Source organism: Melanerpes formicivorus, unplaced genomic scaffold (genome assembly GCF_026170545.1).
Source record: "Melanerpes formicivorus ecotype bairdi unplaced genomic scaffold, bMelFor1.0.p_v2 SCAF_2, whole genome shotgun sequence".
NCBI classification, from domain to species: Eukaryota; Metazoa; Chordata; class Aves; order Piciformes; family Picidae; genus Melanerpes; species Melanerpes formicivorus.
This window is the reverse complement of record NW_027142354.1, coordinates 31,307,855-31,334,869: the sequence shown is the minus strand read 5'-3', so window position 1 is coordinate 31,334,869 and position 27,015 is coordinate 31,307,855. Positions and strand designations below refer to the sequence as shown.

The 27,015-nt window shown below is 35.2% G+C and overlaps 1 protein-coding gene across 1 annotated transcript in view; it reads right to left on the bottom strand.

The window, feature by feature from the left end:
- Positions 1 to 27,015, bottom strand: part of FMN2 (formin 2) — a 164,650-nt gene that overhangs the window by 33,099 nt on the left and 104,536 nt on the right. Inside the window, 2 exon segments of the mRNA XM_068155191.1 lie at positions 3,220 to 3,271; positions 17,137 to 17,229. Of these exon segments, the coding sequence (XP_068011292.1) occupies positions 3,220 to 3,271; positions 17,137 to 17,229 (145 nt within the window).

Here is a 27,015-nt window from a genome sequence, read left to right as displayed (position 1 = left end):
TGTTTGGGGTTCAGTGAAGACATTCCATGTCACTTCAGTGTTAATACCAGGCTGGAGCCTTCCTTGTCTGCCTGTGTAGGCTAGATAAACACAGACCTGTGTGCTTTCTTCTCATCTCAGGATACTTACTCAGAGAGATCTTGGAACATATGCCTATTGTGAGCTAAACATTTCACTTTTCATTTTATCCATGTGCCAGAAATCCATTCCTTGGATAAACACTTTACATACTGACACTCTTAAAGTCACTAAACACGATAAATAAAGAGAGAATACATCATTCTAAAACCGATTAAACATTTTCTCACTTGTGACAAATGAACAGCTATACACTGTGGAGTCCCTGGAGCAGACATTCCATTTTTTTTACTTTTTTTTTTTGTCTTTATTTTGTGTGGAAGATTAACTTTCCATTTCAGTTCATCTATTGCACAATTGAGCTTTTCTAAAATACACATCGCTGCATTTTCCCCAAATCATTACTCATTTTAGAAACATTTTTGTTGTTATTCCTTCAAGAGCTTTTCTTTCAGACTTTCATACTTTTATGGAGATATCAACTTTAATATTCTCTGCCAAACTAACAATTTTTTTAAATAATAATAATAAAAAACCCACAACAAAACAAACCACCCACAGAAACAACTAAAACAAGAAAATTGCATTTTTTACCGAAAAGTAAAAAAATGCTATCATGGGGTAAACCTGAGCTTATATATGGGCTGAAGTTATCCAGTTCATAAATTAAAATCCAAGCACATGACCACATTAATTTTGCTCCACCTAAGCCATCACTTTCCCTTGCACTACATGCTTACCTAGTCACCCTACACATTGGTGTTCTACCTACGATCAACCAAAAGCAACTAATATTTTATTTAGCTTCTTAAGCTCTCATCTTCTTTTTCACCTACCCTCCACCAAATAGGTCACAAGATCATAGCAAAATAAACACAAACGGAACTAAAACTATACCATGTAATTGTCTTCAAAATTTTAACAAATACTACTGATCTGATTAAGAATTTCAGTGGGAAGGTGAAAGAGAGAAATGTTAGCTAGATAACAGTAAAAAATAACTTTGCCTTAATATTGTCCTAGCATAATTCCTCATGCATTCCACAAAAGGTTTTGTGTGTAATGTTACCCTTGCTAGATATTTGCAGTAAAGAGGAACAATGGACCTGAATTTTCTTCTTTGGCAAGAAGAGAGCGGCTGCACTCAACATAGAGGGAGGAGAATAAATTAGGACAAGTGACAATTCAGAAGATTTCTGAACAGATTGTAGATTCCCCTTGTCCTCAGAAATCTGTTAGTTTTAGACATATAATCTAACCCATTTTGTACTGAAGAAACTTAAAAGAGTAGGCAGAGATTACACAAATTTCTTCTCCTAATGGCCATTTCTTCTCTCAAGATTTTAATGTGAAGGAGATTTTTAAGGATAAGAGTCATGTAACTCAGCAGTTAAACCTAAAAAATTACAGGAATGTCTTTCATATACTTGAGCAAGAGGTCTGATACTAAGCCAAGGCAATACACTCTTTGTCCCATTTTTTTCATCATGATCTCACATCATTGATGTAGTACTCAAGGACCTAGTATCTCTTTACAAGTAAGGAGAGTGCTTCTCCTTGAGTACTGTGTCCAGTTCTGGCCCTCTCAGTTTAGGAAAGATATTGACTTGCTGGAACGTGTCCAGAGAAGGGCAACAAAGCTGTTAAGGGGTTTAGAGCACAAGCCCTATGAGGAGAGGCTGAGGGAGCTGAGATTGCTTAGCCTGGAGAGGAGGAGGCTCAGAGGAGACCTTCTTGCTCTCTACAACTACCTTCAGGGAGGTTGTAGCTAGGTGGGGGCTAGTCTTTTCTCCCAGGCAACCACCAACAGAACAAGAGGATACCAGTCTCAAGCTGCACCAGGGGAGGTTTAGGCTGGATGTGAGGAAGAAGTTCTTCATAGAAAGAGTGATTTGCCATTGGAATGGGCTGCCCAGGGAAGTGGTGGAGTCACCATCACTGGAGGTGTTTAAGAAGAAACTGGATGGGGCACTTGGTGCCATGGTTTAGTGGATTAGATAGTGTTGGGTGATAGGTTGGACTCAATCTCGAATGTCTTTTCTAACCTGGTTAATCCTATTCTATTCAACAGTGGAACATTGAATCTTCCCCTGGCTTCCTTTTCAGTTACTATCTTTACTACATAGCCCAAGGAAATAAAAAAAATGTGTACAAAGATGTCAACTGCATTATGGCATTAGAGCAAGTACCAAATTTTGACATTGGACCATTGAATTGCTAACGAACCATAATAAAAGCTAGAACCAGTTACAGGGATCTATTTTACTAGAATCCTCTTGAGAGAATTTGCAGCTATGGAAGTATATCATGAATATATTAATTAGCATATATTCAGTTGCAGCTGTAGCCAGCACAAAAAGAATATGCTATTTTTAATTTTTTTTTTTTTTTTAATTCTTTGTTTGGTTTTGGGTTTTATTAGAAAAACAAAACCAGAATGCGAGTTTCACTAAATCTGGTTTATAAATGGTCTGACACATATTCTGGTCTTTTGCTGGGACAGACAAAAATCTGTCCCATCTAAATGCTGCTTTTGAAGAACTTCTGCAGAACACTGCCAAAACAGTCAGAAGAAATCACAAGTTGTGCAATGCAGTGAAGCTCCACTGCACACATCTGTAATGAAATTTATCAAGGTATTTTGCTTTTTGCCACAATAAACTATTTAAATATCTATTAGAAATTCTGCAAAGGAAGTAATATTTCATTATACATATAATTAGTATATTAAAAGACAGATTTCCATTCTTTAAAGCAGGCATCTTATAAGCACAGGCAGTGATACCTAATGAATAATAGTTGCATGGGGAATGCTATGTGTCTGTCAAATCACTGTGATTCAGGTGTAGTATGAGCAGTTTTCTCTCAGTCCAAATGATATATTCTTAATTTACCTAAGGTACATACACTTTCGAAAAGACAGGAGTCATGTGCAATACTTCTCTAAAGGTAGGCTGCAAGTCTGTATAGCTTCAATTTTCTGAATTGTCAAATTAAGAATAGTAATAAATAAAAATCACTTAGATTTCTGAGAGCGTTTCTTCCACTATTCAAAAATACAATAATTCTGGCTAGCAATATAGCAACTTCTACCATAACACATTCTTTAAAGGAAGGTTTTGCTGCATTGTTCTTTCCTACCTTTTATGTGCTTCTGTCAGTGACTTCTCTTCATTTTCTTGGTCTATTTTAGCTGTAAAGTAACAATCAAAGATTTAGCTAGAAGGTAACAGATAAAGACATTATTTCAGGATAACCTTAATTGTAAATGTGTCACGTATAAAATATACAGAAACCACGTGAGGATATATACATGTACATCATTTCTGAAAGAAAAACAAACAATCCCCCTCCCCCCAATCCCAACACCTCCAACCCCCCCATAACTGGATGAAAAAAAAAAAAAAAATCAAAACAAACCAAAAGATCTTGCAGTAATATAGACAAATAAATCATGAAAGTGATTTATAAACAAATCTTGAAGTATGATTCTGAAAATTTAGAATAGAATAAACCAGGTAGGAAGAGACCTTCAAGATCATCACATCCAACCTATTATCCATCCCACCTAATCAACTAAACCATGCAAAAAAAAATCCTTCTATAAATATATTAATAGCAAGAGCAGGGCACAGGACAACCTCCACTCTTTGGTGGACATGGAGGGGAACGTAGTAACAAAAGATGAGGAAAAGGCAGAGGTACTTAACACCTTCTTTGCCTCAGTTTTTACTAGCAGGACAGAATGTCTTCCAGACAGCTGGCCTACAGAGCTGGCAGAAGGAGCCAGAGAGCAGCACAGTCTCCCTGTGTTCCAAGAGGAGGTAGTTAGAGATCTCCTCAGCTGCTTGGATCCCCAGAAGTCCATGGGACCAGATGGGATCTATCCTAGGGTGCTGAGAGAGATGGCAGATGAGCTGTCCATTTTTCAGCAGTCCTGGCTCACTGGAGAGATCCCAGAAGACTGGAAGCTGGCCAATGTGGTGCCCATCCACAAGAAGGGCCAGTTGGAAAAGCCAGCGAATTATAGGCCTGTCAGCCTGACCTCAGTGCCAGGCAAGATTATGGAACAGGTTCACAGGTATGTGAAGTGGTCTACCAAAGCGAAGAAAAACTGAGTGAAGAAAAGGAAAGTTTCATAGCTTCTGTAAAAGTTGCTTAATAGTTATAAATAAAAGTTCTCTTCCCTCTCCCTGCACACACATCAGTTCGTGAAGTAGTAGAGCCATAGTGGTTCCATATAGAAAACATCACTGGTTTTATATGAGGGAAATTATCATTTAGTCAAGTGAGAGAAATTAAAAATGCAAAATTTTCACCAGTTTCATTGGTGAAAAAAAGTGGTCTATTTTCCATGTGTTTTCTCATACTTAGTTTTGTACATTTTACATAACTTAGATGGGTATTCTGGTAAACATGAACATGCATATTAACTTAATCATCATGAATATGAAGAGCAACACTACAAACTACCATGTGCATTTGTGTTTATGCGAGATTTACACTTATATAAGCCATTCAGATAGTGCGACTTAAATCCCATTTAAGTTCTGGCCACTTCAGCTAAAAATTTTTAGTCTGCTGAGCTACTGGCCTGATAATTCAAAAGAACAATTTTAAGATTCCCAAGAGTTAGCAACATTTGGAACACAAAAAAGCTCTGAGCCGTCCTGGAAACAAATGGTACAGAAGTCATACAGAAATCTAAATATTAAGAATAAACTTTTAAGCTATTTTTTATTCTACTTTCCGTACCTATCTATCTTTACAATAAGAATTCATTCTTTGTCTATATTGTAGGCATACCACCTTTGAAAAGGGAAATATTGATTTTACATTTGCCAAAAATGAGAAATGCAAAGAAATTAAGGAACACATATAACAGCTACTTTTCTATTAATATGTTTCAAAATCATCCACACTTAATGAACATACAATAACATTAATATAGACATGAAATTTGTAGCAAAGATATGTAAGTGAAGTTTCCCCATTATTTCCCCAATCAAAACAAGGATCAGAGCTATGTCTGATGCTTCAAATGCTTTTTGTTAGTAGTAGTCTGCTGAGTAGGGTGAGCAGTGCCTGGGTGTTTGTAGCCACAAACATTCTATTTACTGGTCATTACTTGAAGACTAAGACTCAATCATTGTTTTGCTGAAAGTGAAAAAATTTCCAGCAAACCACAAAAAACTTGAGGGAGAGCTGGGTAAATGTTCTCAAGGAAATTCAAGAGCATGTGAAGCCTGCCTGATTACAGGTTTCAATACTGACTTGAAACTCAGCCCAGATTCTTCAATAGCCTGTGAGAGCCCACAACCCTTTTGAGTGAACTTAGGCCCAGTGTTGAGTGAATCTGGGCTGACTTAGAGTTTTTCTTGAAAGCCTTGCCTTGCTTTGGATGCAAACCCAGGTGAAACCTGGCAGCTTTAACAGAATTTAATAATTTTTTGTTTTCTTCATACTTCAGTCCTGAAAGTTAAGGTATGATTTGTAAAGCCATATGGTACAATAGAGAAGAAACTGCATACAAGCTCCCTGGATGACAGGAAATCCAGTAGCTAAATTCACATAAACACTTTCACTAAGTATCAGTGAATACAACTTCTAAAATAATTATTGAAAAATGTAATTTGGACTTCTCTCAGTTAAACAATGGAAACATCATGTTCCAGCCTGCTATCCATACTTTAAATAATTTCAGAGAGATTAGGTATTACACTAAAGAATCTTGAGAATCCCTGCATGATGCAGGTGAATGTAACAGCATATTTTTAAAAATAAGCACATATTCATAAGGCAGCTGCTATACCTACAGATACAGATTTCATCCTGCATCTGTATCACTTCTTGGCATTAAACAAAGTCTTGCAAGTAAAGAATTTTCTCTATAAGAGAATTCCCTTATAGTCTGTTCCAAATAGGTGATGACACTTCTAAACCTTTTGCATATTATCAAAAGGATATTATTCAAGTGTAAATCTGACTTGCAATACATTTGCTTTCTCATTTTTCCAGACATAAGTTAAAGCACAGTATGAAAACAATTCTGCTTTTACAAGATGAAAAGGGGCACCAGTGAAAGAGAAGTACAGATGCTATGTACACACAGGGGTCTGTCTCTGTGCAAGGAAAATATTCAGATGACTGCTTTTGGACTAGTCTCTAGCGAAAACCTGAAAACTGTGGACAATGGCTAGTCAAAAACACACATTAAGATTTATACATCAGGAGAAGAAAACCTCCTGTTATGAAAAACACAAAAGTCTTACTGTCACCTAGATAAATCTGAATAACTATTAGCTGTTGATGAAGCTGCAGGAACTGGCCACTAATGTGATTGCCTGATATTTGTGGTTACTGGTATTTTGCTCTGTACTAATTGTGCCTTTCATAAACTTCTTTCAACTGATATTTTTGTGCTTGAGCAAGGGAAGAAAAATCCTTCAGGGTTATATGCAGCTGAAGTGTCCCAGATTGCAATAGATATTGCCATTTTATTCAGTATAGTCCACCTATACTGTCACTTTTTCCTCCAAAGCAGCTCATTCCAATGGTAAAGAGAATGCTCGAAAGGCACCGGACTGGCATTTTTCCTTCTTGGCAGCCTCTATCAATTAAGTGTAAAGTACCATCTGCAAAGTGTCCACCTTAGGAAATCAGTCTTGGCAGAAAAGCACATTTACAAGATAAAACTCCTCCAAAAGGTACATTTTAAAAGGAGAAAATCCCTACCAGCTCAACAGTGATCCTGCCATGGCAATGGTTGATACAGGAAAATTGTTAATTTCCAGGGATACCATGGCAGCTGAGCATATTTGAGTGATGAGTTCTGCCACTAGAATTTCTCTCTATCCTCAAGAAGGATGATTCAGAAGGTCTTAGTGATTTCTTTGAAAAATATTAAAAGAAGTCTTGTAGTCATCCAGTAGCCATATCTGCTTTCATACACATTTAGAATCTGTCAGCTTACTGTAACAGCAACTGCTTACAGACTTTTCTGACAGATGACACATCACAGTTCCTACTGTGGGGTCAGTTATCTCTCCCAAATGAAAATATTCTGTTTTTTATTGATTCATTTTTTGTATCTCTGCCTGCATGCACTCATATATTGTAAAGCTCTATATGCAGCTCTCATGACCCCGCAAATCTTCTTAAAAGAATACAGTTGAAAAATAACCTCAAATCAGTGAAAAACGTGCTCAAGTCTTATTGAAAAATATTGCCACATCAAGAAAAGAACATTTTAGAATAAAAGTGACCTCTCATGCAGCAAACCTGCCTTATCTAGTATTTGCAATTTATACTGAATTAGTTACCTAAAAAGTTATCTTTTTACTTTTTCTTTTGAAAGCATCTTTAATGCCTTCTTGTTGGATGATGTTCCACTATTTGCCTGTTTTTTTTCTACGAGGATACCTTCAGATTATTTAAAGAAGATCTTCCTTTAGAGCAAGGTCTATACTTCCTAAATACTTAACATATGTGGTCAAAATCCAAGTACATTTTTCCTCCCTACATCATTGCTTACCAAGCACAAGGATGGTACTACATCAAATCCATTATTTTAACGACAGAGTATATGGATTTTTCAAAATTTTATTCACATCAGATGTTCTAATTCTATCTCATCATTTTTTTATATTCACTGAAATGTACTGCTTGATATTTTTTAACCAGGGGATAAAACTCAATTTCATACAAGTCAAACTGAGCTTTCCAAAAAGCCCTTATATACAAAGTCTAATCAATTCTATTCACTAAACCTGTTAACAGCATATACCTGTATTGCAGCATGATACATGCCATTGTATGTTGGCTCTTCCAATTCTTTTAGAGTCCTGCAAAGATTACATATAAACACATGCAAAGGCACATAATTTAATAGCCATGGTAAAGTGACCAATGCAGTTATGAAAATCTGAAGCATCTCACAAAACTGAATGGGAGAATTATACAAAGGCATTCTAGAAAACAGTGGTATTTAGAAGTACAGAGTAATTCACTTTTCTGCACAGACTTTTTTTTTTTTTTTTCTTTTTAAGGCACCAAGAAGATTAAATGAAATTAAGAGGCCGTAAAAGCCATTTTTTGACCACAAGTTGTCTCCTCTGATCTCAATGGCAAGTGATATTTCAGACCTATTATGTTAAAATCTCTGCAGGAACCAACCCACTCTGTGAACTAAGAACACTGTCAAATATCTTTTCATTTTCAGTCTAAACAACATTGAATATTAGTCTCCTCCAAATTTAACCCATTATACCTTCTGCATTGTCTGGTTTTTTAAATTTTTATATATATATTTTTTTAATATTTACAGGATTATATCTATTTTTTGTATGTACAGACAATTTTCTCTATGGACAGATACTGCATATAATATATGCTGTTTCCATTATTGGTTGCTGCAATTTCTTGTTTAAAAGTGTGCCACCTAACTCTCTATTGTGTCTTCCAGAGGATTTAAAAATGTTAAAAAGTAAGACTAACTGGGAGGTCAAAAACTTAGAACACTGTTTCGGACTGGGACTATTTTGCCCCTGTGCTACATACATACTACTGAAAAGCAGTGGAATTTTTGGAAATTCTTTTTACTGAAAAAAGGAAGCCATTTCTAACACTTCTGCAACTCTTCCTGCATGTTTACCTTACACACATGTTTTTTTTCCACACTGATGTGGAGTGAATAGCAGCTGTGATTTCAAAAACATACCAAGTATCTCCTCTGGTAGAGTTACAAACTTCAAAACAATCTCAACAAAATGAAAGTAAAAACAAAAATTGAGGGGTATATTTTTTTTCCACAGTGTATGGAATGTCAGGCAGTTAATCTGTCAATGCTGACCTAGATCAACTAGGATCTGAAGACCTCAGGTGCCTGACAGAGGCCACAAGGATACCTTTCATAGGTATCTCATACTTGTGACTAGGACAGAATCTAAATTAATATAAAGAGAGGAAATGCTAGATGAATAGCCAACACAAGCAAGTACAGAAGGTGCGCAGATATTAGAGTCTAAGGTTCAAGTTTACAAGCTCTCTTGACAGAGTTCTCCTTTAAATACCCCCAGAGAACACCAAAATAATACAGTTATTTTATTTGTCAGCCAGCATACTACCCAATATTTTGCTTTGAAATACTTTGAAATACCAAAACAGAATAGCAAAGACACCAGGATCAATAGAAAGCTCATGAGAAAAATCCCTTTCCTTCCTGCTTTATACTTCTGAATATGTTCTATCTCATTTTTTAAATTATTATTTTGGTTTTTGTTCTCTCTGAATGTTTTATTTAATAATACAAACCTGCCTGGGGACATGAGTGATACCAGGAGAAACTAAGTAGCCAATTTAGATGCCAATCATCAAAAAAGAAAGCATATTTGATGGAAGATTGTAAAGGAAATCTTAAGATGATCATTAATTTTTAAATAATGGTAAGGGCTCATGCTTAGTGGCTTTCTTAAAAAACACTTAAGCCTCAAATGAATATACAGTAATAGCACGAATTTTAGGAAGAAAACTAGACTCAAATGTGTCTCTGTGTCTTTTTTGTGCAAGTGTCACAAAAGAAGTTGACCCTTTGGTTGCGATTCAGAAATTATTCCAAGTAGACTTTGTACATCTACTCAAACTGCATACAAATGCCTTCTCAGAACTTTTACTCCTCCAGAATATTTTGTTGTTGGTTTGTAATATGATCTTGACCCAGTGATTACCATCTGTAGTCACCACCTGGCCCCAAACCCTGCTGCAGTTTAAACTATTTCTGCTGAACAAGTTTCAAGGGGCTATGAGTAAGAAAGTGCACTAAACTGCCATGAATTCTGATCTCCTGATCTCTCTTAAGGGAATAGCACATCTTCTCAGGTAATTGAATACAGGAACGATCTGAGTAATTTCAGCTGGAAGGCAACAAGAGTTCTTTCATCTTCTTGTCTATGTCCTAAATCTTTTTGCTTTTTTCCTCTTTTTATTTAAAGTGTTAACTAGTATTTGTTTATAACTATGAATGTGCTTTCCAGTAACTTTCAAGTGGAGCCAGGTTTTGGGTTTGGGTTTTTGGTTTGGTTTTTTTTTGAGAGATAGAATGCCTTTTCAATGAGTCAGTAGAGTTATATTGTTAAAGTTTTGAGAATTTCTATTTACAGTTTAAAAAAAATCATGTATATTTGGATGCTTTATTGTCAGGTACATTTGTGCTAAGGAAGCTCTGCAAGGGAACAAAGAATGATTTCTTCTGGGAATCTTAGCAAGAGTCCTACATCCTTCTGTGTTTTCCATGACAAATTTACACAATGTTGTGAGTGTGAGGAACATCCTCTTCCTGTAGGGAAGATTTGCCTTTGCCTGAATTAGAATTTGGTTGGATGTGTTAGAATATTGTTTTGTTATTTTAACCTATTGTACGCCTTAATTACATGCACACCAGTAGAAAACAACCAATTAACATGTGACACATATGCTTTCTAAAAGAGAATATAACCTTGCTGTATAATGTAATAAACATCTTTGCCTGGTAACATCTTGGCCTGAAAGCTGTGCTTGTAGTGACTCTAGGGTGATCAATTACCAAGACCATATTACAACAACTCCCTATCCCTCATTTTATAAGATTTTCATACATATATAAAAAGGACCATTTAAATGCTTCAGACTCCAATTTCTTAAAGATAACTGGGGACAGATCACCTAATGTACTGGGCATTTTCCTAATATTATTGTTCCAGGTTTTCGAACCCCTATGATAAGTTAATGACACAAAGATTTATACTGATTCTAACCAATTGCACTTCACACTGAAATTACACTCTTACATAACAGGAGAAATTCAAATTATGTGGTAGCCCCATAGATTATGACCAGGATCCATGGAACCACAGCTTGAACTCTCAGTGAGTATGTGAGCACTGAAAGTTGATCTTCATTAAAAGTTAAAAAAATAAAACATTAACAACAGACTCTATAGAAGATGACTGATTTTTTTTTTTTTTTTAATGAAGAACTATATTAATGTATAACAACAAAATCAAAACCTCAGCACTATCTACCATTCCTACATGCTGTGTTTCGAGCCATGAACTCTCTCCCACAGTTTTCTATTTATGTCCTTTTAATCCATATCAGGCAGCAGTCTAGTTAGAAGATGGTTATTTGCCACCCTTTGAAATATGACATCTGCTGTCAACCAAATGGAGGGAGAAGTGGGACCCAGATACAACACTTTTAAAACACCCAAACAATTACTGCAATCTCTCCATCATACTTAGTTACTGCTCACTATAATGCTGAAATATTTCACATTCACAGAAGTAAACACATTGTCTTCCATGTCCTTGCCATGTGCAGCTTTGAGCTCCTCATATTCCTCACTACTCATTCTAAAACCCTATACTGCTCAAATGTGCGGTTATGTAGCATACTTGGGACTAAATATATGTTAATAGGAACTGTGAAGATACTGCAAGAGATTTCAGGTCTGATTTAAAAGGAAGGCTGTTCAGGTTTGAGCCTGGACTCCACAGTGTTGGAGAACATGTCATTAGAGCTAATGAAAAAGCTAAATACTTAAGCTTTAGTGTCTTACTCTTGTATTTCCTTCTCTATCCCAAGAACTATGTGGCAGAATTAGTGTAATTTGAACACATTTTCAATTTGACTGGAAAAGAGACTTTAAATATTAATTTCTTCCCCACCACATAACCATCCATAAGGTTTTCAGTAATTTGCTGCATTTAGTCACAGTATTGTAGAGTAGATGACTTATACCATACTATTGTGACAGTCATGCATTGATCTGTTGCCAAGTGATACCTTTTTTTACTATACCACACCTGTGCAGTCTGCAATCACTGTATTGATATCATTGTATTGAACACAAAAACAATTAAATGAGGCCCTATGCCAAAGGCACAAACTGCTGCCAGCCTCAGTCTTAAAAGGTTTGGCCTTTCAGGGACTTTGAGGCAAAGCAAAGCTAACTCAGTGAAGCCTGTTTAGTGCTGCAATCTGAATTAGGTTTATTATGTTGTAATGCACACCAACGGAGGTGCTGACATCTGAAGTAGCGAAAAGTTTATACAATAGTGACATTAAACTATTTATTAGTATTAAGACGTCAGTATGAGATTTAAAAACTACTTTCGGCACTCAAAGAACAAGTTTTTAAAGCTTCTTCAATAATCCAACAAAAAGAATACTAACACAAAATGTAAACATTCATGGAATTAAATTATTTAAGTGTGAATTCCTGCTTCTTTTGTTCTAGTGATTTTTTTTGTTGCTTGCTCTTCATATCCTTCCAACACTTTTTTCTAAAATAAAACCAAATTATTTCTTAAAATCTTAAGAACAGTATGATAACATTTCTATGATAATAATATTTAAACATCTCCACAAAAATCTACCAATATCCAACCCCTTAATGTTCTGTGCATTAAAAAAAATAAAAAATTTAAAATACATTTGTATGTATTCCTTATGGTGTTATAGTCACATTTTCTCAAATTGTTTTTAGAAATATGATGTAGTGCTATGTTCTCTCTTAATCAAATTATAAAAGCAATGTTTAAAGAAAATAGAATCTGCAAAATCAATCATTCTGTGTTAGAAAATGCCAGAATTAAGATTACCCTAGCAGCATTCATTTCGCAACCATCTACAGTACTTCTGGAGCCAAGAACTGAACCCGGCCATCCAAGATTCAGTCTGATGCTTTAAACTCATTCACAATCCATCATCTGATGATGCACAGACTTTTGCTGTTTGACCTAAAAGAACAAGTCACAGCCAACTATCTGGTTGCAGCTACAGTGATAAATGCACGCATTTTGTGATTTATACATTTATTTACTAACAGTTAAGGAACTGGATTCCTGAATGCTCTTCCTGGGAAAACCAGAGAGATGGTTGGAGACAGTTCACCCAAGAGGACAATTTTAGCATCTATATTCTGCAAGACCAGGATGATGTGCTAGAATTTGAGTCTGGAGAAGAGTCTGTGTTCTTTTGGTCCAGCAGAATGAACTGAATTTTTTCTAACAAAAGCAGAAATGCAGAATTTTGCAAAATAAGACTTGAAGGAGCTAAAGTTTGAATGGCTGCATACCTTGTGCTGCCAAACTTATGACTGCACTGGGATTATTCCCAATGTTTTTAGATGAATTAGCTAAACATCAGAAAATTGTATTTTTACTTTGTCTTTAAAAAGTGCATTCTGGTGCTTGAGTTTCCTGCACCATAATGCTTTTTTAAAACTAATTATATTGGTTTGGCTTCTGAATAAGATATCTGATGACTTGCTCAGGGTTGAAGCCTGTGACCTCACTGAAAAAGCTGTGATCCCAACATATTGCCTCTTCCTGGTTACCAAACCAGATCTACTTTTCTGAGGCAGTGGTAGTTGCTGCCTCCTATCCTGCGTTTCATGCCTTATCAGGCTGAAAAGAATGTACAGCCTAGCTGGAGTCCCAACAGCAAACATCCAAACACTACTTGTCACTGAAAAGTTAACCACAGTTAAGATCTCAGGACTGAGATTTATTTGTAGTTCATGCACATACAATGTAGTTCATGCACATACAATTTCAATGTGAGCTGACTATCCTGTCAAGTGAGGACATGGCTAATAAGGTTACTAAGTGCTAATGAAATTCCTCTATGAATTGCAATGTGCCATCAATATTTCCCCACCATCTTGTGGGTCAGACATATCTCTCTTTGGGCGGGGGAAAGTGATTTCTCTAGCTTTCAATACTGGTAATGTGATCTCTGATGCATTTGGGTCCTTATCTGTCCACAACTACATATGCAACAAAGGAGACAAGATTCCCCAAATAGTGTCTTCCTTTGCAATCTCTCATACAAGTTGTGATAAATTGTGGGCACCAACTCAAAGACAATTGGAGAGATGCAAATAGTACTTTTTAAATTTCTATTATTTGGTCTAAATAACTTTTCGCTGGGAAATTCCACACTCGTATTTTGTATTACTCAAATATTGAAAACCCTTAAAGAAATTATTAGAAAAAGGTAACAAAGAAAACAATATATGTTTGAAAGGACTTGTATTTTCTGAAAAATTTTATCTAACCTTGTTTATACCCATCCCTTCTTCCTCTTCCCTATTTAAATCTTGTTGCTACGGAGAATCTAAGGAAAAAAGTTATTAACATGTGTGAAAATGAAAGAACCATATTATATACTTTGTGACTAATGATTTGAAGTGCATAGGACAAAGAATGCCTGCAAATATCCACTAAGCCAGTGTGGAGAGGCTAGGACAGATAGTTTGATCTTATGTGAAGTAGAAGGACCATTCTATCAATGACCTATCTAGTCTATCAGGAAAAGTGCTGGCATCCTTTCAGTGATTTTCATACTATAACAAATATGCTGATTATTTATCTTACTGCCTAGGCTGCCAAGGCAAACAATGAACAACCTCAAATGTATGTATACCACTAGCATTTTTATCTAAAATGTTACAACTCTGAACATATTTTCACACAAGAAAGCTAATCATACAAACTCTTTTTTCCTCTGATGAATCTAATAAAATAATTAATGCTTTTTTTAAAAAAAAGTATTAATACATCAATAATAACAATCAGCTAGACTAGTTACAATAACTTATTTCAAGTTATATAAGTGTGCCAGACAGTAACTATTCTTATAAAGCGGTGCCTCTCTAAGCCCTTGCCAAGGATATTTAATTTGATATCCAAGCTTTTTTGCCTATGGGAAAACCATTTTCCATTTTAGTTGCTAGCAAAAACCATAAGTGAGTATGCTGTAAATAACCAGCTACTTTGAACTTTTGGGTCCTGTTATGCACACAAGTTATCTACTCTGAAAAGGCATCATATAAACATGTCAAATTACTCAACTCTATGAAAAATGCTTTTCATCTGAATTAGAAGTTAAAACTTTTTCTGACTTTAGAGAAACTGGAACTTGAAAAGATAAAAACTTTAAGCTTGGTTTTTCTTTGCCCAGAGCATATGTTATATAAACACAAATCCCCAAAAGGTGCCAAGAATTGTCCTTCTGTTTTTCTAAATGATCATGTGTGCAGTCTAGCTGAAAAGACTCATCGATTATGTCTACATAAACAACAAAAGCCCTTAGAAAAAATATCTAGATCAAAAGCCTGTCAAACATTGAACAGGAAAGAGAAATCCTGCTTTAAACATGGCCTCTTTCAAGTCTGAATTCAATCCCATGAAGTAAAAACAAAGGATTTCATAATGAAAGGTATTTAAAATTACTTTATTTTTGGAACTTAACCAGGAATTCTTTTTTTCTATATGTTAACCTTTACCTTTCTTACATTGGGGCAAAATTCTGCAAAAGGTACCTTATAGTTTGAAATAAATGCAGAAATTGTTTAGTCATAGTCCAGTGTTCATAGTACATACTTATAAATATTTTCATCAAAATGTGAGAATTATAATTTACTGACACGATGAGTTTCTGTTTTTGTCAGCCACCCAATAATATCCACTGTTAACATGGGGACATAGCAAAGTTCTTAACAGATTAAATGCATTTCATGTATTTTTTCTCTTTTCCCTCACTTTCTTTAGATAGTGAGAAATCACAAAGTAAGCTGAAGTAAGGAGTCAGATACTTCTAAAAGTAGCGTTTCAAGAAGAAAAGAAATTTACCAGATATATATGCCTGATGAAATATAATCCTCACGTTTGATTTTCTACTCTGCTATTAAGGTTAATACACAAACATATGGCATGATTTACAGCATATCATTAGTGATGTCTTTCAGATGAAGTTGTGATTTGATGGTCCCATATCACTATATATATAAATAATAATATAAACCTAATGTAAAACACTTGTTACATGTTTAACCATCTCACTAATGTACATTTTTGTCAACTACACAATCAGAATCCAGTTTCAGAGCAGTTCATACCTGCTATTGCTGGTGACAACATCCTGCTTTCTGGGTTTGGCTAATGGATATTTGTCTTAGAAAACATCAGTTCCCATTTGATGTTTCAAAATGGTGGTTTTGCTCAATTTATTCATTTTAATTGGGAATTCTATAGCATGGATTACCATATACTAGAATATATATACACTATTTCTTATAATACTCAGTGAGAAGTTCATCTTGGATATTCTAACCAGGAATAAACAATTGTGTATGTGACTGGCCTCTCAAAGTACATACAGCTGACAATGATTTCTATGCACAGTAGCTCACACCTCCACGGAATCAGCACTAGAAACAAACTTTTCACAAAACTTACCTGTTTAAATGTAGTATCAAGGCAGGGAGCAGCAAAATGGTCAAGAAAGTCAAAATTATACTGGTGAACTCATCAGGCAATTGTTACCCTGATTCACTGAATTCACTTGCATCAAAAGGTGAAGTGGTCAATACAGAGCATGCTCTTTTAAAATAGCATTACAAGAGATGCTCTGACAGACAAAAAATAAAGTTATCCATTCCTCCTTGAAAAAGAAGGGTCTAGAAGAACACTGGAAACATAGTCTGATCATGTTTAAAGTATTTTCCTTCTGGCACTCAGGATGCCAGGTCATTGTGGATATTTCTAATATATTTTCTCTTGCAGTGTTTTCCACTAATCACATCCAAGTATTTCATATGGATTTGCCTTATATCTGGAAAACCTTTAACAACTTTTGCTATGCTTACTCTATGTTTTTGGCACATACAAAAGAATTATCTCTTTGGAAAGAAATTAATGAAACGGATCCAGCCTCAATTTTTCAAGGAACAAAGGTTGTAAAATTGTGTTCTACTGGAATGTTGAACTTATCAGATCATCACACACTCAAGCCAATAGCATTTGTCTTCACTGTCATGCAAAAGAGAATGAGTCACCTACAATACAACAGAATCTTTTTGCAAATCTTTTAGAACTGTGTGGCATCTGATTAAACTAATCCACATCTTTCTATGATGCCAAAATAAACAGTTCCTTTCCCACAATGTATAAACATTGTTCCCATAACTTTCCTTTGAAATGTCATGAAAAGGTTAAGTGACGTTTCATTATTTACCTTGACTAATGAATTGCTCCATGCTGTTTTTGAAAGGCTGGAGGTGCTCCTCTAGTGATAGCTGATAAACTTTTGCTGCTTCTGTCTCACATACTGAAAATGAAGAAACAGATTAGTTTAAGATGACATATGGTAATACAGATCTGCATATGGTAATAAAAGACAATGTAAAATGAATGCGCAGTCAGTGAAAGTGCTGGAATACTTGCCTCAAACACACTACTTCAAATACAAACACTATGGTATTCAGGAACAGTTATGTCTCCAGTCAAATGTTTTTCACCAAAATATACAGATAACTTATGGCTAGTATGTTAGTTTAAATGAACAGTCACAGAAACAAATTTATTTCATCGTCTTAATGAGAAAGACAAATTTAAAGGATTGAAAAGAATGGGAGCAAAATTATAAACTCAGATACTAGGTCATGTTGATAAATCTGGCCCTAGGTGACAGTGCTTGAATCAAAATGAAGGGCAAAATCTGCACCAAATCGTAGGAAGGACCTTAATTTAGTGAGTATAACCAGATGAGGGGTTGCTGATAAAACTAGAGGTAGTGAAGTGCCTTCCATTACTGAGAACTAAAACCATGAAATTGTTGAAGCAAATGATTATAAGAGTATATTTATCACATCTTGAAATTGAAATCAATCGAACAAACAAACTAAACCAACAAACAATCCAAAACCCCAACAACCAACCCCCCCCCAAATCTGTAATTTTTAAACAGAACTTAGTCTACACATCTGAAACAGGGAGGGGATCCAAACGACTATGCATTTTCTTTTAGCATATGATGGACAGAAAACATAGAGAAACTATGCACCATTTTGCAAAAGCAAGAATTTTGATGGCAAACATACAGAATTTCTGTTATTCTTGTCTCATATTCAGAAATAAGTGTCAGAGCTCAAAGATGCTATAGAATCCATCACATGATTTAATACCACCCAAAATCCACACCTTTTTCTAGAACAAAATTGTACTCTTGAATTAATGCCTACAGTTCATGATGAACTCCCGATCTCTCAGCTGATTCAAGATAACTATAAGACTTATGAAGATAGTATACTGCACTATACCCTTGCCAATAGACTGAAACAGTTCCTTTTCAAAGTCTGTAAGAAAATGAATGGATATACTATCCTTTACATTCAACTTGCTATGGAAAAGAAAACTGTGTAATATTGTCAGAATTAAATGTCTGTCCTTTAAATGTTCAGATATTGGAAGCTCTACCATGGTTGATTTGTTTGTGTGTGTATGCGGGGTGGTGAGGAAAGGGAAGACAGTTAATGTTTCTCCAGGTTTTGGTGGAGTATTTTGTTTCTTTGTTTGTTCCTTTCCTCCTCCTGTTAAAGACTAAAATCAGTGTTGTTCAGAAAAATTGTTGTTCAAGTCCCATTTCTGAGCCTATTCCCAAATTGCAAATGATGTCTATGTAATTTAAAGAACCAAAAGAAAACACTGGAAAAACGTCCCTTTTTCTTGCTTTATACAAACTAAGATATCATATGTAACATCCAACTTTTAAATATAAGAGAAATTCTGTCATTGTTACCATACTAGTATCAGTATGATGATGCCAATACTAAATTAGTTCATTGGATGCTTTCTTCATTAAACAAATTAACAGGCTTGTAAGCTCTTTATAAGTTTCCAAATTTCCAAGACTGGTATCGTGAACTCCCTGCACAATTTGCTGGATATAGCACCTGTTTATCCTGTTCTATAATTTGTCACAAGAATATAAACGGTGCTGTTTGGATGACATGTTGTTATTCCTGACTGTAACTGAAGAAATTAAAGTGCCGATCATATGAAATGAGTACGAAACACTAGACTGCAATTGATATTTCTGCCCATGTGAAGGAGGTTTCACTTGACTTTTGGGCGCAACGGTGCACTGGAACCAGATGCCCAGATAGGTTGGGGAGTCCCCTCTGGGGTAATTCAAAACCCACCTGGATGCATTCCTGCACAGCCTGATCTAGGTGTACCTGCTTTAGCAAAGGGGATGGAATAGATGGAGGTCCCTTTCAACCCCTACCATTCTCTGATTCTGTGAATAAGATACTTGAATAAATGTTTGTGTCAGAAGAACATTTAATAATTCTAACCAATGTCACAGCAAAACAAGCAATGGAGGGAAAAAAAACGTGAGAATACCAACAGTCCAATACCAATTTGACTTTTTGTCTTTAGCTTCACAATTAAACACATTTCTCACCATGAAATAGCTTAGATAAAAACCCAAGAAATGAAAGGAAAAGTCTGGAAAAGGGATCTAGTATGAAGAGTTTGGAAAAATTTTGTATGAAACAAAAGCTTGTCTTTTTTTTTTTTTTTTTTTTTTTTAATAACAGACTCAGAATTTGCTCTGTTATCATCACTCTTCTAACATGGACAAGTATTCTCTCATCTTGGGAGACATGTACACAAATAAAAATCTTAAGCAAAGCAAGTATATTTCTAACTTCAGTTTATTTTCAGCAGATTTTAAATTTTCTTATAATGAAAGAACTGAAAGGTGTTCAGGCCACCACAAATATGGTCATGTATGAAGTCACAAAAGCCAAGTAGTACGAAGAAGCTTATCTTTCAACATGGAATTGCCCAGACAGGAATAAGGAAAGATAAAATCTTCATAATGCTTTGAAGCAAGGTGAAAGTTTCCGTTCCCTGTATTTTCAAATACTCAGTCCTCATGCACTGATCTTATGCATTGACCTTCCTAAAATCTCAAATCTTAAACAGAAGATGGTGTGGGCAGATAGCGCTCTTCTCTACGTCTCTAAACAATTTCAACATATAAGCAGTATCTCAACAATGGAAAAGAGCAGTAGTCCAACTAATTTCATGCTCTTAGAGATTTTTGTGAAGAACCAATACAACTGGATTGTTGTGGGAAAGCCTTTTAAATAATGTACAAAGCTTTGTGCTGGTAGACAGATCTCTCAAATACAGCTGATCTAGAAATTTATGTGAAAAATCTATGTTCAAAACCTGTTGAAAGCTTTCTTTAAATTGCAATTCCAGCTGTATTCATTATTTCAGGAATCTCATCCCATTCTCTATTCATATGTAAAAATACAATTAATTTCCATATTAAAGGTACTGCTAGCTTACTCATCCTCTATTTTTAAAAACTGTATTATTTTAAGTCAACCTAAAATAATATAAAATTCACAACAGCTAACATTAAGTGACATCTATACATAAAAGGAAAAGAAGAATCACAAAATGTTCTGTGCATTGCACTAAGACTTTTAGTAAGCAATGCTGGGAAATGTTGCATTTAGACTCGTGAAAAATAGGTCCATAACTTTTTTTCAACAGAAGGGAAAAAAAAGGTTACAAGGTTCAGAGTACCTTTTTAATGCATGTTTTCCATCTAGTTCTGTGGGATACTGAATCTTAGCCCTTGAAAACAGATTTCTTCTAATCCTAAAACGTGTCTTTCATTCTAGAAAAGATGATTAGCTGGTCCTCAAGCTTAATGTATTGTCTTTGGTCAGGATAATTATGAGCAGCATAAGTTTTCTTTCAAATGTCCTCAAAACATTAATAAAAGAGCAAAAAACCTCTGAAGAAACCAACCTAAAATAAGCAACAACAAATAAAAAACAAACCCAAACATCACCAACCAAAACCAAACAAAAACAACCTCCAGCCCATTAAAAAAAAAAAGGAAGGCAAGCAGAAATGTGAATTATCTTGGATGAGTAATTAACAAGACCACTAGGTTGTTTTGGTTAACCACGTCTGAAACCACTTATCTATAGAAGTCCTATACAACTTAGGTGGATTTTCAAGACTGTTTAAGGTATTTTAGAGCACAAGTTACACTGAGATTTGAAAGACTATTTGATTTTAAGTCTTCAAGGAGGTTTTGAAATTATATCCTTAAGTCTTCAGAAGTCCTGAGTACACTGAGTATCACAGATGATGTGCCTGTGTCCTTGCATGAAAAGTACATAGCAGCATAACCACTGTTCTTTGAGATTTCCTCAGTGTTTTCTGGAGTCCTTGCAACTGCAACCTGTGACTTTAAAAGAAAACTTAGACTACCTAGAGGAAACAATAGTGGCCTCATCAAAAGACAAACTGATGAACTCAGCCATGAGTAGAGAAAGAGCTCTCAATTTTATTTATTTTTTGGGGAATTGTAAGGACTTACACTAAGAACTGATGAATCTTCAAGGGCTTCCATAGACAGCTCCTTGTTTGGAGTTTTAAGGACAGTAAAATATGACTCACAGATTGACTGAAAGCCTGGCTTTAGTTTACATCTGGTTTAGGTTTAGGAGTCTGCATGCTGCATAGCTGCAGCAATTAACCCTTTCAGTGACAGTTGAACAAACAGAATTTGTGGATGCATTGCTGTTATTGAGTAGGCAAGAGTAAAGATTTAATTTGGTTAAAAAACTACTTGTTTCTGTAAGGGTAGATTGTACAGATAACTGTACGATTGACCAAAACTACTGTTGCTGTAATGTTTTGTTAATAATTATCTTAAGAGATTTGGCATTTTATTATAAATAATTTAAAACATCTTTTTATCAGAATATGGATCTATGGATCATACAAAAAAATATATATTTCTTAAGAGTGAAAAAACTTCATTTCTGTTTAAATCAAAACTATTGACAAAGAACAACAGAAACACAGACACTGCAAAATATCTTAACAGAAAGGTTTTGAAGGGACACTGAATTTAAACTCTCTATGAATACAATTTTTTTCTTCATTTCAACTCCCTCTCCTCCAAAGCTCTGCCTTCTTATCTTGAAACAACTTGGAATATATAGAAGTATATAGAGTATAGAACTGTATTTTAAAAAATACTATATTTTTTTGTAAACCTCATAGGATGGACTTTATTTAATTAAATTTTATCAGACTAGGCTCAAGACCTTTCTCAATCAGTTTTAGGATAGCAATCCCTTGTTTTCTGTTATCTGTAGTGGGACTCTGGATGGCTTAGGGAGTTTAACTTTGTTAACTGAAGTTTAAATTAATACTGCTCTTGTTCCTGAATGAGAAGTGGCACCAAAACATTGACAAAGTCTTAGTTCCATAATCAGAACTGTGATGGAAAGAGTATCTCATGAATATGAGAAGAGACAAACATGTATGAAAAAGAAGGGAATGTGTGCAAACAGCAAGGTGCCTTTTTTTGTTTGTTTTCATTTTAGCTGCAAATCACAGAACTGCAAAATCACTATGGTTGAAAAAGACCTCCAAGAAATATTTCTATTACCCATGAAAGAAATAACAATGGGTGCAATCTTATTTTGCAAAGTCATCCATGTACCCCAGACACAGTGTTGGACACAACAAGAAAAATCTCATGTCATACTACACCTCAACTGCACTTTTAGAGTTGGGGCCTCTTTCTAGGTGTTAGGGATAACAATTGCCGAGGCAAGATGAATAATTTCTCAAAAGCTGAAAGTTATAACCATATGAGAAAAAAATAGTAAGGAATCAAAGCATAGCATGCCTACTAGTATCTCATCTCTCCAAGTCCCACATTGACACAACTCCAAACACAATTCTAAAAGTCTTTCTATTGCATACTATGGTATTTCCAATGCTCTGATTTACACAGCAGGTATTAAACCCTAAAGCACATACCAGCTCTACAACTAGCAGATCCAAGTTGAATAGATAATTTTAGGTGACTAAAAGAAGCACAGAAAAAAAGAGAGATCTTGTGTTTTCCCAAGTTACTGTGGGGCTTTTCTTGGAACATACTTTTTAAAATATCAAGCGTTCTGCAAATGCTTAATACTTTATAAACATTCTCAGTCACAATTATATCAAATCAGAGAGATATACTGGACCACACATTCTAGCTTTTGATCGATGGAGGATTTTTAATGAGTTGAAAACACTCACAGTAGAAAAATAAATTGTAACTAAAAAATAATATTTAATTATCATAATTATTATATGTAATAATTTTTCAATCAAATACATGGTATTATTCATCTCTTCAAAATTCCACTAGTCATATTTATTTTCTGCCTGACATTGTTTCTAATTCTTTTAGCTGAGATTCGGAAAATGTTTTGCAATAAGTGACAACTAATGAATTAGCTTTTGATTTGCAAGAATAAACTTACGATTGTAAAGCTAAAATGTTAATAGGTAGCCAAACCCTAAACTCTAAACCTTTTTAACTTGCCATAAGCACTTTAAAATATTGTAACTCTCACTGCCATTTTAGTGTCCTAGTTCTTTCCTAAAATAAATACATCGTGAAGAATTTAATGGGTCACAAATCCAACATTTTCCCAAACTATAATTGTACCTCCACAAAGTGTCAGAGTAGAGACATTTAAAACATTGACTCAATACACATGATCTTCCACATCTTTCCGCCTCACCTCTAGTATTCTAAGGTACCTAGAAAAATATACTAACAGATATACAACACAGGTTCTAATCAGTGAGAATCACGTAGCAATCTTATGGCCCTGGATACCCAATTTTCTTTACATGGTGAGTTGATTTAAGTCATGTGGCAAGCACTGAAGTTTCTTCTGTGGAATGACATGAGAGTAGAAGACATTGCTTGGCATGACTGCATCAAGGAACGCTGCTGACAGCTAGGGGAGATCAAAAGCAGATCAAGTTGCTTAACAAACTATGTCACTGAAGCAAAAAAAAGGCTGAAGTGAGAATCCTGGAGAGCTGTGAAATCTGGCAACAACAGATGGAGCCAAACTCATTTGGTTTGTTAGTAAAAGGATCTACCATTACTTGGTCTTCTATTAAAACAAACAAACAAAGCAATAAAAGCCTAGCATATGAATTTTATCCCTGAGGTATATATTATTTTAAAAAATAAAACAAAAATTGAACAGTTTGCAAGTTTGATATTACATGGTTAGAGTAGCTTCCACTATAATCTTAAAGAGAGACTTGATTTCTCAGTTTAAAAACAAATGAATTGTAAATTTCTGCCTTCTTACTCTTGGAAGACCATGCTTTCTAAAAATCTTTTGAACTAACACTTCAAATTTCATCTTTGAAGAGACTACAGTTCATAAAATCTGAAAAATTAACAGAAGCTTCCACAGTAAAAATGGAGAGAGCAAGGAAATTTGATCATCATGAATGTTTTACCTTTTTAAGCAATCAGCATAACAACATTAATACAAACAAAAGCCCAAACTCAGAATTGTGAAGGAGTATGACAATTATTTTACAGAATCATAATGATTATATCTGCATGTCTCTGTGTATGCTACTGACATATTTAGACAGAAAAGGAACTGCTATTGTTACAAATGGTTTGGGATTATTTTTCTTTTATAATAGCCTTCATCTACTTTGGGATATTTTGTTTGTTTTTTAAGCAGCTCCACAATTTTATGAAAGGATCCTTCTGTGATGAAGCTTATGGAAATTTTTTTAAGACAGAATTAAAATATTTTCAGAAGCTTTTGTTCCTGGTGGACAAATAGCCCCTTCCTTCATTTTAATGTGATCTTACTGTGCATGAATTGAAGCATATTTAAAACTAACCTGTATAGAATACCCTTGAACTTTTAATATTGCCTGTATCAATTGCCTTATATTCAGCCCACAGGAAAAAGCAAAGACTCTCCTCACCGCCCCCCTCCCAGCTGATTAAATCCACTCATGAAATCTTCCATTACCGATGAAAACAGGTCCAAGGTTACGGTCCCCATCTCAGTATAGCACTGGAATGCATTCATAAGCATCTATCTCTATGACTTTAAATTTAGTATTTCCCAGAAATACTCAGTATTCATTTACTCTCATTGACTTCAAAAGGAGAGGATCATATTCAGGATTTTGTTAAGATTTGGTAAGCATCTTAGAGTCTTCTTCCTGCTCATTTATGGAGGCACTAGCTAGCTCTAGTAACTCATAAGGTTCCAGATGTGCATTGGCAAATCTGGTAGTGTACTTAAACTAAATGCAGAAGAAACACACTTTGAAGAAACTCACTTTGAAGTCATTTAATCCACTAAGCTAAAACTTGTACTCTCTTTAAAAAAGACCATTAAACTTGGCTATTCTGGCTCACTGAAAACATTACAACAATTAAGCTACTGCATACCCAAAAGTTTTAGTAAATTCCCTTGCAGTCAGGCATTTTTTTTTTTTAAACACAGATAATTTTTAATTTACAGTGGCACTTTCCTTTGGAAAATGCACAAAGCATTTTGCGTGACTCAGGGCTAATTGGAATCAATGAATGAGATTGCAGACTGGTATTGAAACTGTCTTTTCATATCCAGAAGAAAATGCAGAAAGAGGCTGATATTGTCCCCAAAAAAGTTTATAGCAAAGGGAAAAGGGAAAGAGTGATGATATCTGCAGTTATTCTTCAGTTTCATTAACTACAGATCAGACTGACAACAGAAACTCCTGCTAAGGCTTGGTTTGGAAGCACAAAGGATTTAACTGCGGTCTCATGGCAGAGCAAAGCGTGTAATTTCCATTTTTACAGAACCTCAGCTTTGATCACTGTGCAGTGTGGATTTACTCCATAAGAGATTTATGCCTGCATGCAAATTTCAATCCTGATCTAAAAATATTTAGCCTTTTGTCTATACAGAAACATTTTTAGTGAACCTGTGAGGAATGATGTCTGCCTCAACAGATGTTCATAAACAGGCATCAGAATTCCAGTACCTTTCTTCAATCAGACCTAAGCATCTTTCTTCTCTATATGCAATTGTGGAGAATATCCCTCAGATTATCTGAAAGTTACAAGAGTACAGAAATATGAAAATATGATTTCATGGCTGAACTGCATGCCCCCTAGATCGTTCAGGGCAGAAAGTGGATGGTGCTGCAGTTTGCTCCTCAGTGTCTCACCTTGATACAACTTCAAACATTACCTCTAAATGGTAAAAATACATTTTAAAACATCCAAAAAAGAAAGCTTGACAAGGACAAGACAAAAAAAAAAATCAGATATCATCTGGTAACTATATTATGGTTTTGTTCTAAAAGAAAATATTCCATTCTAGGTTGTTCATGAGCTAATGGTTTACCAAACTGTTCCTTGGTCTCTAGATGCATGGCATTTAAAATCAGCAAGGTAACAGAAACATAAAGACCATTTTAGTCCTTGATTTGAATCATTGTCTCCAAGATTTAGCATAATGGATGATCAGAGGTTTGGAGCACATCTCCTGTGCAGACAGACTGAGAAAGCTGGGGCTATTCAGTGTGGAGAAGAGAAGGCTCTGAAAGGACCTTACTGTGGCCTTCCAGTATCTGAAGGGGGTCTGCAAGAAATCTGGTGAAGGACTTTTTAGGGTGTCAGGTAGTGATAGGATTAGGAGGGAAAAAAAAAAAAAAAAAAAAAGAGAAATGGATAGATTCAGATTGGATGTTAGGAAGAAGGTTTTCACCTTGAAGCTGGTGAGGCGGTGGAACAGGTTACTCGGGGAGGTGGTAGAAGCCTCATCCCTGGAGGTATTTAAGGCCAGGCTGGATGGGGCTCTGAGCAATCTATCTAGTGTAAGGTGTCCCTGCCCATGGCAGGGGGTTTGGAACTAGATGATCCTTGAGATCACTTCCAACCCTGAGAGTTCTAAGATTCTATAGCTGGCCAGTCTAGCAGAGATTTTTATCAAAAATTATGAAGATCGTGGTTATTAGTCACTGTTTGTGCAAACTGCTCTTGCTTAATTTAAGCACTAAGTTTAAGAAATATATATGTGACACATGTTCATTAATATAGTCTAGCAAATTTTTTTTTTTTAATGTTTGTTAATTGAAGTAAATCATTCCACAAGTAGGAGAAGAAATACATCCTTTGTGTATTATTTTTAAATCAAGTCAGATTATTTCAACTCTCTAACAATGTGCCACAGAGATT